This window comes from Alligator sinensis, unplaced genomic scaffold, assembly GCF_000455745.1.
Source record: "Alligator sinensis unplaced genomic scaffold, ASM45574v1 scaffold117_1, whole genome shotgun sequence".
Taxonomy (NCBI): Eukaryota; Metazoa; Chordata; order Crocodylia; family Alligatoridae; genus Alligator; species Alligator sinensis.
In genome coordinates, this window is record NW_005841855.1 from 5194041 (window position 1) to 5206419 (window position 12379).

The 12379-nt window shown below is 44.5% G+C and overlaps 1 protein-coding gene across 1 annotated transcript in view; it reads left to right on the plus strand.

Moving 5' to 3' along the window:
• Window positions 1-12379, plus strand: part of LOC102368169 (desmoglein-2) — a 26262-nt gene that overhangs the window by 8566 nt on the left and 5317 nt on the right. The window contains exons 6-12 of the mRNA XM_025214285.1: window positions 754-914; window positions 2983-3111; window positions 3253-3438; window positions 4848-5107; window positions 6361-6503; window positions 9072-9299; window positions 10852-11079. Coding sequence (XP_025070070.1) covers window positions 754-914; window positions 2983-3111; window positions 3253-3438; window positions 4848-5107; window positions 6361-6503; window positions 9072-9299; window positions 10852-11079 — 1335 coding nt within the window. The remainder of the gene's footprint in view (window positions 1-753; window positions 915-2982; window positions 3112-3252; window positions 3439-4847; window positions 5108-6360; window positions 6504-9071; window positions 9300-10851; window positions 11080-12379) is intronic.

Consider the following 12379-nt stretch of genomic DNA (forward strand, 5'->3'; position numbering starts at 1 on the left):
ATTGACCCCCCCTCCCTCCTTTCCCCCCAGGGACAACCTTGATGGGCAGATTGTGAAAGAAATCACTGAGCATCCAGTTCTGTGAGGGACTATATTCCTTCAGCTCTCACTGAGCTTAATAGGATCATCTTGATACTTCTGCAAATCAAGCAGGATTTAGGAAAAATCAAATATGGCTTTAGAAGCTTTATTTCAACTCAGATATGCCTTTTTCAAGAGCCTGGGCTTTTGTTGCTACAGCTAGAAGAGCATCTGCATTATCTGTTATTGACATAATTTAGTCTGTTGCCATCAGAGGGCAAGGATACATATACATTTCATTACAACACAGCAAGTGGTGTTCTAAGGACTATTTCTGTAAAGTAATGCTGTTTAGGTTGGCAGGTATGGAAAACGGCATGAGGCTGGCATGAAGGAACTTTCCTGTTTCTATTTTCTATCCTTTTATTGAATTATATCCATACAGTTTCTATCAGAATGTTTGTAATAATCGTCGGCATGTTAGTCAATCCATCTTTACCAGTGTGGTGAGTTTCAGTAGGTTGAGCCTGTTATATATTAGTTCACTGAACATACACTCTTAAGACATATTGGTGAATATTCTCCAACTCCACTAACTAAATGCGTAATGAGCGGTACAATAAAAAATAGTTCACTGGGATTGAAAACGCACTCTTTCATGTTTTATATAAATTATATTTACCAATATACGAGGAGAGGCAATGTAAATCAATATTTTCTTTTAATTCCCAGGTACACTTGTGATGAAAATAAATGCAACAGATGCAGATGATCCAACCACTCCAAATGCCAAGATTGCCTTTAAGATTGTTCAAGATGCTAGTCAGCCCCTTCCATTCCACATTAACAAAGCTACTGGTGAGGTTACAGCATGGTTAAGCCTTGACAGAGAGGTAAACTACAATCTCATATTGATTCTGTCTCGTTCTGCTAACGCTATTTCCATTTCTCTTCCCCTACTGTTTCATCATCCTCTTCATTAGAGGCTCATGTTGAGACTGGTAACTCCACAGCCCATCTGAGACTGAATGCACAGGCCTTTTCATTGCTTATCTTAATATCCTCCTTTGTGCTGGCTAGTGCATTTTATTGGGGAGAAGGAGTTTGGCAATGCTCACCCTTTACACCCTAAGTAATGACTTGTTGGCCACTTTTCTGCTGTATAAGTATTATTATCCACTATAAGATTAGTATTTGTGCGCAAGTAATGTGTCTCCTTACTTTATTGTATAAATGTATGATAAAGCTGACAGGGATCATGATCTGGTTCTGTGAAACTAGCAGTATACTACGCTGCCTCTAGATTTTCTGGCCCTGTATAAAAACTAAGATGCAAATGGTCACTGCCAGAGTTCTATAACATCTCCCTTTTAAAAGTTGTATGTTAAAAATTAACAACCTTATTTAACTTACTTATATGTGATGTTACTTAGTCTTACTAGCCAATAGATGGTGGTATCTTCAGACATATTTCCTTTTGAGCATCCTCATAACCCCCAGCTAGCATTTTTGAATAGGGATGAAAATGGTTAAACAATTTATATTTATACCATTTACTGTTTAATATTTACCATTTAGTGATCTCTGGCCCCAACCCTTTCCATTTGTCTTCACCATTCACCCAGTTTTGTGTGGACCCCAGGCTGCTGGTGGGGTGCTGTGGGTAGGGCATGGCAGATGCAGCTGAGCCACGAAGGGATGCTGCCCAGCTGAGGAGCCATGACTTCCCTTTGACTCCATGAGTAGAGGCTGGGGCACAGTAGGGTGGCACAGCAGGGATCCTGGAGGAAGTGTTAGGGCTGCAGTAGTGGGCTTCCAGGTTGGAACTGCTGCACCGTTGCCCTTCAGGAACTCCCTGCAGCTACACTCACCGCGCAAGGGGCTGACAACAACCCTTCAGCCCTAGCATCGCCTGCTCCAGCAGCCATGGCAGCTCCTCAGGCCCAGCCAGCCACACACTCAGCCCTGCCACAGGGCCGAGCCAGGCTCCACGCGGCCCTAGCATCACAGGCAGGAGGGGAAGGTCGCCCCACTGGGACCAGACCTCCCCTTCACCTGGGGCAAGTTGAGGAGCATCTAGTAGCATGCAGGAACCTTCCATGTCTGGGCCACAGCAGCACACATGCAGCGGGAGGCACAGGGAACCTGTTGCTCTGCATGGGCCCCTCTGCTTCAGAGGAGCTGTGCAGACTCACTGTGTGGCCAGGAGTCTCACTGCTATGGCGGGAAGGCCCAGTCTGACTCCTGTGGAGGGCCCAGCACCTCCCTTCCTCCCCATAGCAGTGGAATCTGGGCACAGGAGAGGTCTGCAGATCAATCCCCTTCCTGTGGGAGTGAGAGGAAGCCACAGCTCTGCAGCTGGGCAGCATCCCTTAGTGTCTCAGCTGTGCTTACCACCCTCTGCCCTTGGCTCCCACCAGCCAGCCTGCTGCCTGCACACTGCCAAGCATATGGTGAAGACATCTGGGCCTGGGATCATTCCTGCCCAAGGTCACTAAACTACTATGACCTATCAATTAAGTGTTTAATTGATATAATTGTAGAAGTTTAAACATATAGTTTTAAAAACAATATTTACATCCCTATTCTGGAGATGGGGGGGTTTAACACCCAAGTATATCAGAAAGGACTGAACCATGGAGTAACCCTAGCTGATCATAAGAGTGGTACCCTTTGAAGTAAAAGCTTTACCAATTAAACTACTAATGAATTAGGCAACTTAGTATGAACAAAGCAAGTCCACAGTCCATTCCTGAGCTCAAGACTCTAATGGACCAATTCAGACATCAGGATGATTTACGTTTAATGGAATGTAATACTAATTGAACAGATTGTCAGTCAGCCCTTTTAGAGTAGTGATCACCACGTAGCAGCAGAAAGAATACAGTAAAGGGGGAAAAAACATGTAAATTAGTATCTGATTTCTGTATAGATTTAAAAAATTGTTTGCATGTCACACAGGAAAAAAGTAGCTACCATTTGACTGTAGAAGCAAAAGACCGGGATGGAGCTGGAAATGCTCAACAGTGCACTGCCCAGATCAAGATTGTAGATGTTAATGACAATCTGCCTGTCCTTGAAAAGGAGGTGGTAGGTATATTTGTTAAATGATTTGCATGCATTTCTGTGTCTGGCAATAGAAAATTTAATATTGCATTATGTGTAAAATATTATTTCTGTCAAACAGTATAGACAATATTTTGAAAGGCATATAATATCATTTTACGACAGTACGAAGGAAGTGTTGAAGAAAATACAGCAAACATGGAAGTTATGCGAATAAAAGTGTTCGACAGAGATGAAGAATTCTCCGATAATTGGCTGGCAAACTTTACAATTACCTCTGGAAATGAAGGTGGTTATTTCCATATAGAAACAGATACCCAGACAAATGAAGGAATTGTGATGCTTATAAAAGTAAGTGTATTCTTCAGATTCCGTTTAAATATTAGAAAAAGTTACCTTGCCTACTAGTTTATACTTAAGCTGATTGAATTCTATCAGAATGTGAACAGCAAATAATCTAGACAAAGAACTTTCTTCCCTTTATAAATTGTACCTACCTTATGCAGATAGCATTAAAATAAAGGAAATTCTGTTCCCTTTCAGTTTAAGAGGCCTCTCTTTCTATCCTTGGCCCTGCCATTTACTCTCTTTGGGTGTATCCAGACAAGCACACATGTGCAAGTCCCTAGGAACAAAGACAGCAGCACACAGTTGTACTGGTGCTTCTCTCCAGGGAACACCCACGCACATGCACTGTGGTGTGCGGCAAGTTGTCTTGGGTGGGGTAGGGGAAGCTGGGCTGGCCCCAGCAACCTAACCTGGGGTCCTGGAGGCCTCTGGGGCTGCAGCTGTGGTAATCCAGCAGCAGGGAGCCTGGCCAGCAGCCGAAGTGTGGCTCCAGGTGGCCCGGCTCTGTTTTGGGGCATCACACACTACCCTCACACGTGCCACCCTGCTTGTTTTAGGGGCGGGGGGGGTGTTTTTTGGTGGTGGTTTTTTTTATCAGGTGCTGCCAGGTTCAAACCCCCTCTCCTCAACCCCCCCATGCTACAAGTTAGTGGCTTGGAGAATGCCTAAATGCATGGCATGTGCAGATGAGCCTGTGGGTGCCACATACCAAACATGCACGCTTGTTTGGATGCTTCCTTTAAGTCCTCAGGAAAATTATTTAGGACCTGATCTTTGCAAGCTGCTGAGAAACCTCAGTTCCCTTTAAGTTTGAAATAAACTAAGAATGCTTAGCCTCAGGCCTTGTATCATCCTGTACTTTCATTTTTCCATCTATGAATTTGGAGTAGAAATGCTTAACTGCTTTTATGGAGTGATTCAAGGTTGACAGATAAAATGCATTCTCAGCACTGATTTTAATAAATTGATTAAAACAAAAATTGAAAACTAGACTATATGAAACCTATGTAAAGTCAGTATGCTCCAATATCTGCTGTGATGCAGGTGAGTGAAATTCAAGCCTTGAAATAAGGAAAGACTGTTCTCTTCGAATCTTAAAGGAAAGAGCTGAAGACTTCTTCACCAAATTTTTAATGTTATCAGTACAAAGATTCTTACCCTGTATGCTATGTTTCAGGATATTTTTTGTGTGTGTGTGTGTGTGTGTGTGTGTGTGTGTGTGTGTGTGTAAAATACACTGATAAGTTAATGAGCATTCTTTTTTCTTTTTTTCAACCTGGCTCCCCTTTCACCAATACAATATTAATGCATGTTAAACAAAGAAAAAGGTTTTAAAGAATGAATCATTAATGGTGTGGCAAATCCCGTGTTTATTCAGTTGGTGAAGCTTTGTTTCCTTTCTGTACTTCTAGGAGATCAATTATGAGGAATTGCAGAATGTAAAAATGAGCATTGTTGTTACAAATAAAGCAGAATTTCACAAATCAATTAAAAATAGCTACAAAGCAAAATCAATTCCAATCAATATTAAAGTAAAAAATGTACCAGAAGGCCCTGTATTCAAGCCCAACACATTGACAATTGAAGCAAATGAGACTATGAGCATAAACCAGATTATTGCAACATATCGAGCCTATGATGAAGACACAGGAAAAATAGCACAACATATCAAGTAAGAATCTTATTTGGATTAGCGACCAATCCTTTCTAAAGTATGTTTTCTGAGATTTTTGCATATATAGTATAGATATTATGTTGCAAGTTGTACGGTCTCAACTTTGATAGATATGTAGCATTATTACAATGTAAACAAGGTGATATTTTATAGAGAAGGACCTACAAAATTCATGAGCACATGATTTTCAGAGAGAACATGAAATTGGGTGGGCTTCATGAAAAATAGTGGGATCCATGATTTTGTCAGGCTCGCAGCAAAAATAAATAAATAAATAAAACTTACCAGCAAGCAGAGAAAAGGGCAGGCAGCCATGCATCTTTGGAGCACGGGAAACAAGGGAGAGGGCTGGAGTGGGGTTGCTTGCAGCAGGATGGTTGCAAGCTGCTCTGCACCGTAGCCCTGAGCCGCCTGTGGCAAGCAGCCAGGGGGCTGCACCAGGGTCTGTGGAGCCCTGGTCCAACTTGTTACATGCAGGAAGCCACAGATGGAAGTGCCTGGTACAGCTGACCTGGAACCATCATGCAGCTGCCTGCAGCCTCCACACCTCATGCTGCAAGCAGCCCCACCCCCACTCCATCCCCCTCTCCCTTTTTCCCTTCCTTCCAGGTTCTCCAAAACTGCAGGGCTTCCTGCCCTTTTCTCTGTTTGCCAGTAAGGTTGGGGTTTTTTTGGCAGTGAGCCCACCACTGGAAACCATGGCTTAATTTCCTTGATTAAACCCAAGGAAGCCATTTAATCCATTAATTAATTAATTAATGGCTTCCCCAGGCTTAATCAGGGTAATTAAGCCACAGTTTTGGGCCATGTGGCAATCTATAGGGAAGGGCAGGACTATCAAGGTCCCTCAGCCAATCAGAGATGAAGGGGGGACCCCACCACATTCAACCCACAAAAATGGCAGTCAGCCCTGGGATTTGCCTGCGAAATCAGCCAGCCATCTTGAGTTCGATAGACCCCTATCTATAAGATCTTATCTAGAATGTGTGGGGTTACCTCCAGAATATTTATTTGTTTTAGTTTATATGGGAACACATGAGTATCCCTTCTGATATTTACTAGTGAATCCAATTGCTAAAACTTTTCCTAGAGATGCTGTTGCATGATGCTTGTTTACTTAGGAAAAAATATGTAGCAGTTGTGGGGAAAATTAAGATACAGTGATGTAGAGTAAATTTTAAACTGATTTTGTATGCCTTGTTCAGGTGTATAATGTCTATAATTATGTTTATTTTTATCATTTTAAACAGGTATGCCAAAAGCAATGATATATATAATTGGTTCAACGTAAATTCTGCTACAGCTGAAATCACGCTTATTAAAGTACCTGATTATGAGTTGCTTTCCACAGTCAATGGTACCTATGTTGTCACTGTACTGGCCATAACTGATGGTGAGTTGTAAGGCTTTTCTTTTCATATCACATGCATTTAGAAATCTTTTTTTCACAAACTGTGCATTGCTTAACTTGGGGCCAGATCCACAGTGGCAAGCTAGGTGCCTGAGCTCGGGAACTTGGATACAATTTAACAGAGAGCAGATTTAGACTGGATATTAGGAAGAACTTCTTCACAGTTAGAGTGGCCAAGGTCTGGAATGGGCTCCCAAGGGAGGTGGTGCTCTCCCCTACCCGGGGGGTCTTCAAGAGGAGGTTAGATAGGCATCTAGCTGGGGTCATCTAGACCCAGCCCTCTTTCCTGCCTGTGCAGGGGGTCGGACTCAATGATCTATTGAGGTCCCTTCCGACCCTACACTCCAAAAAAAAAAAAAAAAGGCAATCTAAAATACTCCCTCTTGAATAAGCTACAGAACTTAAGTGCCTACATTCGTTTTGTCCTTACTTTTTGGACTGTATAGATGCTTAGCTTCTTGATCCAGTAAGTGTTAACCTTCCGTATACCAACAGCATTGCTCTTAGTACAAATCACAGCAGGCGTGGTAGGACCCTACCTATATTATAATCTAATGGTTAGAAGGTACTACAGAAAGTTGGATACCTGGCTTCTAGGCTCTACTTGTCTACCACTTCCCAGGATAGTATCCTAGCCACCAGCACTTCTGCACATAAATGGACAAAGACGGGATTCTGCAACTTTGCCCCTCACAACTGTCTATACTGGGGGCTGTTCTGAATTAGTCCAGAATCCAGGAAGTGTACAAGTGTTTAAAGCCATCTTTAGAGATGCAGCAATATATTGGTTTCATATTGGATTGGCACCAATAAATGGAAAATTAACATTATTGGCAATTGGCTTTTTTTCACCATTGTAGCCGATAATGTCACTGATAAATGCCATGTGCATGCACACAGCTACAGCATGCACACAGCCAGAAACATACCCTGGCATCTTAGAGAGCAGCATCTGGCTGGTACACCTGTGGGGGGGAAGGGGTATGGGGGAGGGATGGGGTGGAGGGGGGCAGATCAAGGCCCCCTGGGGAGGTATGGGGGGCATGTGCTCCCCACCCCACCCCCGCCAAGATTTGTGCATGGGATGAGGGCAGGCTGCCCGCTCTAGGCTGGGGGGCTGCACTAGACTCTTCCTGGCAGGTGGGCTGGGCAAGGGGTGCCCTCAGGTCAGGTGGAGGTGGGGCAGGCAGTAGGAGCGCTGGTAGGGGTGACTACAGGGTGGGCTGTAGCCATCCCTCAGCACCACCACCACTGTCCTCCCTAAAGCATTGCCCCAGTCCAGCCCCCCTGCCAGAAAGAAGCTGGCACAGTCCCTGGCCCAAAACCTACAGTGGGCAGCCTGCCTCTGCCCCACACACAAGTCTAGGGAGCCACTTGCCCCCCATGCCAGCTCCGGGGTTGTATGCAGTGGCAGGGAGCTGTGTCCCTCCCCACCCCTCTGTGCTCCCCAGACAAGCTGTCTGCGGCTCTGTCCCACTCCCAGTGGGGTCGCATTCACCTCCCTGGATGGGCAGCGCCTGCCCCACTTTCTCCCTCATCATCAGGGCCTTGATCTACCCTTCTCCCCCCCCACAGACTTACCTGCAGGAGGATACTTTCCAAGCTGCTGGGCTGCATATCAGTTATCAGATCAGTATCAGATGATATGGCTGATTAATAATCGGCCATTGGTATCAGCCAAAAAAATCTTTATCAGTGCCCCCCTAGCCAGCTTAATCCTCTCTTCTCTGGACTGTCAGTTCTTTGTCTCTAATGGATCCAGCACAGACTCATCCAAAAATTGTAGTGGTACTATAGAATTAATTTTTTAATATGCATTTTGATTCTAAACTATTCTACAAGAGAAGAGAAAGAAATGCTTTTGTCCAGAGCCAGTATATTAGGAACAGTCCTTGTCAGTGGGGAAATTCATAATCCCTGAGTACTAAAAGTTAGCAGAATTTATCAAATCCACTAGAACTTTATATGGTTTGAGTTACTAAGCCAAAGGAGCCCTCACAGTTGTGAAATGTATGTTTAATATTCTCGCTTAGCATTTTGTTTGCTTCTATATCATAATTCTTTTTAATTCAATTTCAGTAAAGCTTTGTTATCCGGCACCCATGGGGAATGGGGGGTGCTGAATAACAAAATATGCCAGTTAATTGAGAGGCCTGTTTGGGCCACCACTTCTCCCGCCGCGTCCAGGGCATCATGGCCCCTCCTGTGGCATCGCTGACCCTCCCATCGCATTGCCGCCCCTCCCGCGGGCCCTGAGGGACAGGGAGGCAGGCCCCACGCAGCCTGCTATGCCCCGAGCTGCGCAGGCTGCTTAGCCCCGGACTGTGGGGGCTTGGAGAAACTGGAAGTGCCACAGTGGGCACTTTACCTTACAAGCCAGCATGCCAGTTAATAAAACATGCCAGCTTGTAAGGTGCCAGTTAACGAAGCTTTTACTGTACTTATTTTATAAAATGTGCCTTATTATAGTTGTGCTTTGAAATTTATATTACTAATTTGTAATATAACTTGTAAAAACTAAAATTAATTTTTTACATTTAATATTTTCAGGTTTTGTTAAGAAAACAGCCACTGGTACCATTGTTCTTCAGGTTAAAGATGACAATGATAATTGTCCTACTATTGTGAATCCAGAGCAAACTGTGTGTTCAAATATAAAGTTCATCAATGTTACAGCTGTAGATAGAGATGCTTATCCAAATAGTTCCCCCTTCACTTTTAGTGTTATTGATGAACCTGAAGGAATGGTAAACAAATGGGTGATTGGATCCATAAATGGTAAGAAAGTGTCACTTTGAGTTATTTTTTTCCTAAAATGTTGGCTACCATGTTGAATCTAGTCAGTTCTATATTCCAGGGGTTTGCCTCAGCTAAAAAAGTACCCAATGTCTACTGCGTCACACATGAAGGACTAGAATTTTGAAGTTTGGTTCCATTCTCTGTTCTCTCCAATGGCTGCAGAATGCAGTATTCATGGAATAAGACCAATTCCCTCGCCTTTAAGTGATCATACCAGGCAGAGTCACTTTGTATGACAAGTGAGCACTTGAGGATGATGTTGGAATTCAGCCCTCAAGAAGGGATCTTGTGAAGAGAAAGTTCCTTTTTATGTTACTGAACTTGGAGTTGTAGCCTTGCAGCAGGAGATGCCATTGTCCTTTGTGTGCAAAGCAGCTCAGTTAATAATGTAACTATGGAAAAACAAAATGCCAGATTGCTAGTTCCCCAAGATTCTCCAGTGTTGTAGAAAAAGGGGGTGACCACCAAAGCAATGGCATTGAGTAGCAGTCCTACCTCCCACAATATACTGGTGACATGACATTTGCACTCTGATTTGGATAAGCACCCACCCATCAGCAATTTTGTGGGATTGTTATTGCACAGTAGAATGAGCAGGATGAGTCCCCCTTAATTACACTTTGCCATCCCTGCAGCTGCTTTGAGGACATGCTCCAGATAGAAGAGAGCTCTCATTACCAAACTTTTTGGGCACCTATTACATCCTGGGGAATTAAGCAGTTTATGTGCCCATGGAATTTTGCATATAAAAAGCGTGACTGTGCATAACTGCACAATTTTACATAATTTAACCACAGCAGGTTCTGTACCTCCACCTCCATAATGTGGAGGCACAGAGCTGTGTGACTAGACAGCATGGTAAGTGGGGAGAGGAGCTCCTGCCTGCAGGGGGGGAGGGGGTTGTGGTTGGGTATGGGCTGCATGCCATCAGACTGGGCTGGTTGGATCTGTGCTTCCATGTGGGGCTTCCAGCACTCCAGCAGGAAACCTCATGTAGAGGTGTGGAGCCTATCTGGCCTGATGGCACATGACTCAGTGCCTCTATTTGTGATGTCCCACTGGAAGCCCCACGTGGAGGGCCAGCAGCTGTGATCTGGGCAGGCGGAGCCTGGCTGTAGCTGGCCAGGCTCCAGTTTTGGGTGGTGCACATTGCTGTCACATGTTACCCCACTTTTCTTTGTGTTTTTGTTTTTTTTTTACACTGGGATCTCCTAGCGTAAACCCCCCCACCCCCAGCGCTGCTGATTTGCAGTGCAGCCAATGCATGCATGTGCAGCACATGTGGTTTGCAGCACCACAGACAGGTCTGCAGTGCAGCAAACTGCACTTGCACATTCATCTGGACGCACCCCATATGTTTTTGCTGAAGCTATTTAAGGTCAGTTCTCCTGTACTGATTAGGGGTTTTTTTGTCTTAGTAAGGATTTTATTTTCACTTTAGTAAGCGAAGAAACAAATTCTGATATTCCCCTGCTCATATTTTATTTTACTCCTTATATTTCTTCTTTACAATTTCTTTATTTCTCCAAAGAAACTAGCATTCAGCTGGTGCCACAAAATTTAAAACCTGGCAAGAGTGAAGTTCAGCTCTTAGTGCAAGATCATCAAGGATTCAGCTGTCCTGAAAAACAAATCCTTAAATTGAGCGTTTGTACATGTGTGGAGGGTGGCAGCTGCCGGGATGCACTAATTGGTTCATCTGTTGTACTGGGACCTGGAGCAATTGCACTAATAATTTTGGCACTTTTATTATTGTTGCGTAAGTATTTATTTTGCATTTCTAAACGTTGAATGCATGCTCTGTACCAAGTCCACATATAATAAGCAGAGTTTTTATTCCCTTCCATCCCTTCCATTTTTATTAAATCATGGATTGTCTTTCTGGCACCTGTTGGGTTTCTTTGTGAAACCTGATAACACTTGACACCCAGCAACTGCACCTTCAGGCATGCCACACTGTGCTATGTGCTTTCTATACCAGAAGCAGAGTAACTGCACCTGCATTGCTCTTTGGTTGGACTGATTTCCAGTATTGAGTAACAAAGTTAGCTGAATTGTGCAAGCTCACTTGCACCATCCGCACCCACGGTGCTACCTCGAAGTAGCTACAGTACTTCCAGTGTAAGTCAGCCCAGGTGTACAGCAAAACATTAGGGCTGTGTGAAGCTTTGGTCCCTGATTCAATTCAGCAGAGATTCGGCCCAATTCAGTGGCCAAATCTCCAAATCCAAATAAAATCAGGGGACCTTTTAATCTCTCTCCACATCTAATCAAAACCCTCTGAATTGATTTGGAGAGATTCAGTGATTCAGACATAGACACCGCTTTAAATGTTTTTTTTCTACATACCTCAAGGTACCAGGCAGCTCATCAATGCTGCGATGGTGGGGCAGAGGGAGCTTCCCACCGGAGCACTTGACGCTCCCCAGTATGCTCAGCAGTGGACCTAGAAGCGGACCAGAAGCACTTCTGGTACACTTCCAGGTCCGCCGGAGAGCTTGCAGTGGGGGCTCCCACGCCCCCCAGCTCAGCAACTGGTGCCTCCTGGGTCTGGGGGACACCTGGGGTCCTCCTGCAGCTGAGTGCTGAGCGGGGGAGGCACAGGGGGTGGGGGCCCCTGTGCACTCCATGGCAGACCAGGAAGTGGACCAGAAGTACTTCCAGTCCATTTCTGGGTTCGCCGCCAAGCACATGGAGGCCCCTCCACCATGCTACTGTGGGACGCTCCATCCGCCCCAGCACAACAGAGTTTACAAGCTGCACCTGGTACCTCGAGGTATGTAGAAAAAACATTTAAAGCTGTGTCTATGGCCAAATTGCTGATTCAGAGAATCAGCGTCACATCTTCAGATTTGGCTGAATCGAATCAGGGACCGTAATCCAAATCAACACATTGAATCACTGTCCCTGATTCGGGCCGAATTGGAGCCGAATATGGCCCATTTCACACACCCCTACAAAACATCCTTCAGGGCATTGCTATTAAGTATAGACTTATCCTAAGTTACTGACTTTTGGCATTAAAGGCTGATCCTGAAATTGAGGGCTTATTGTGCCAT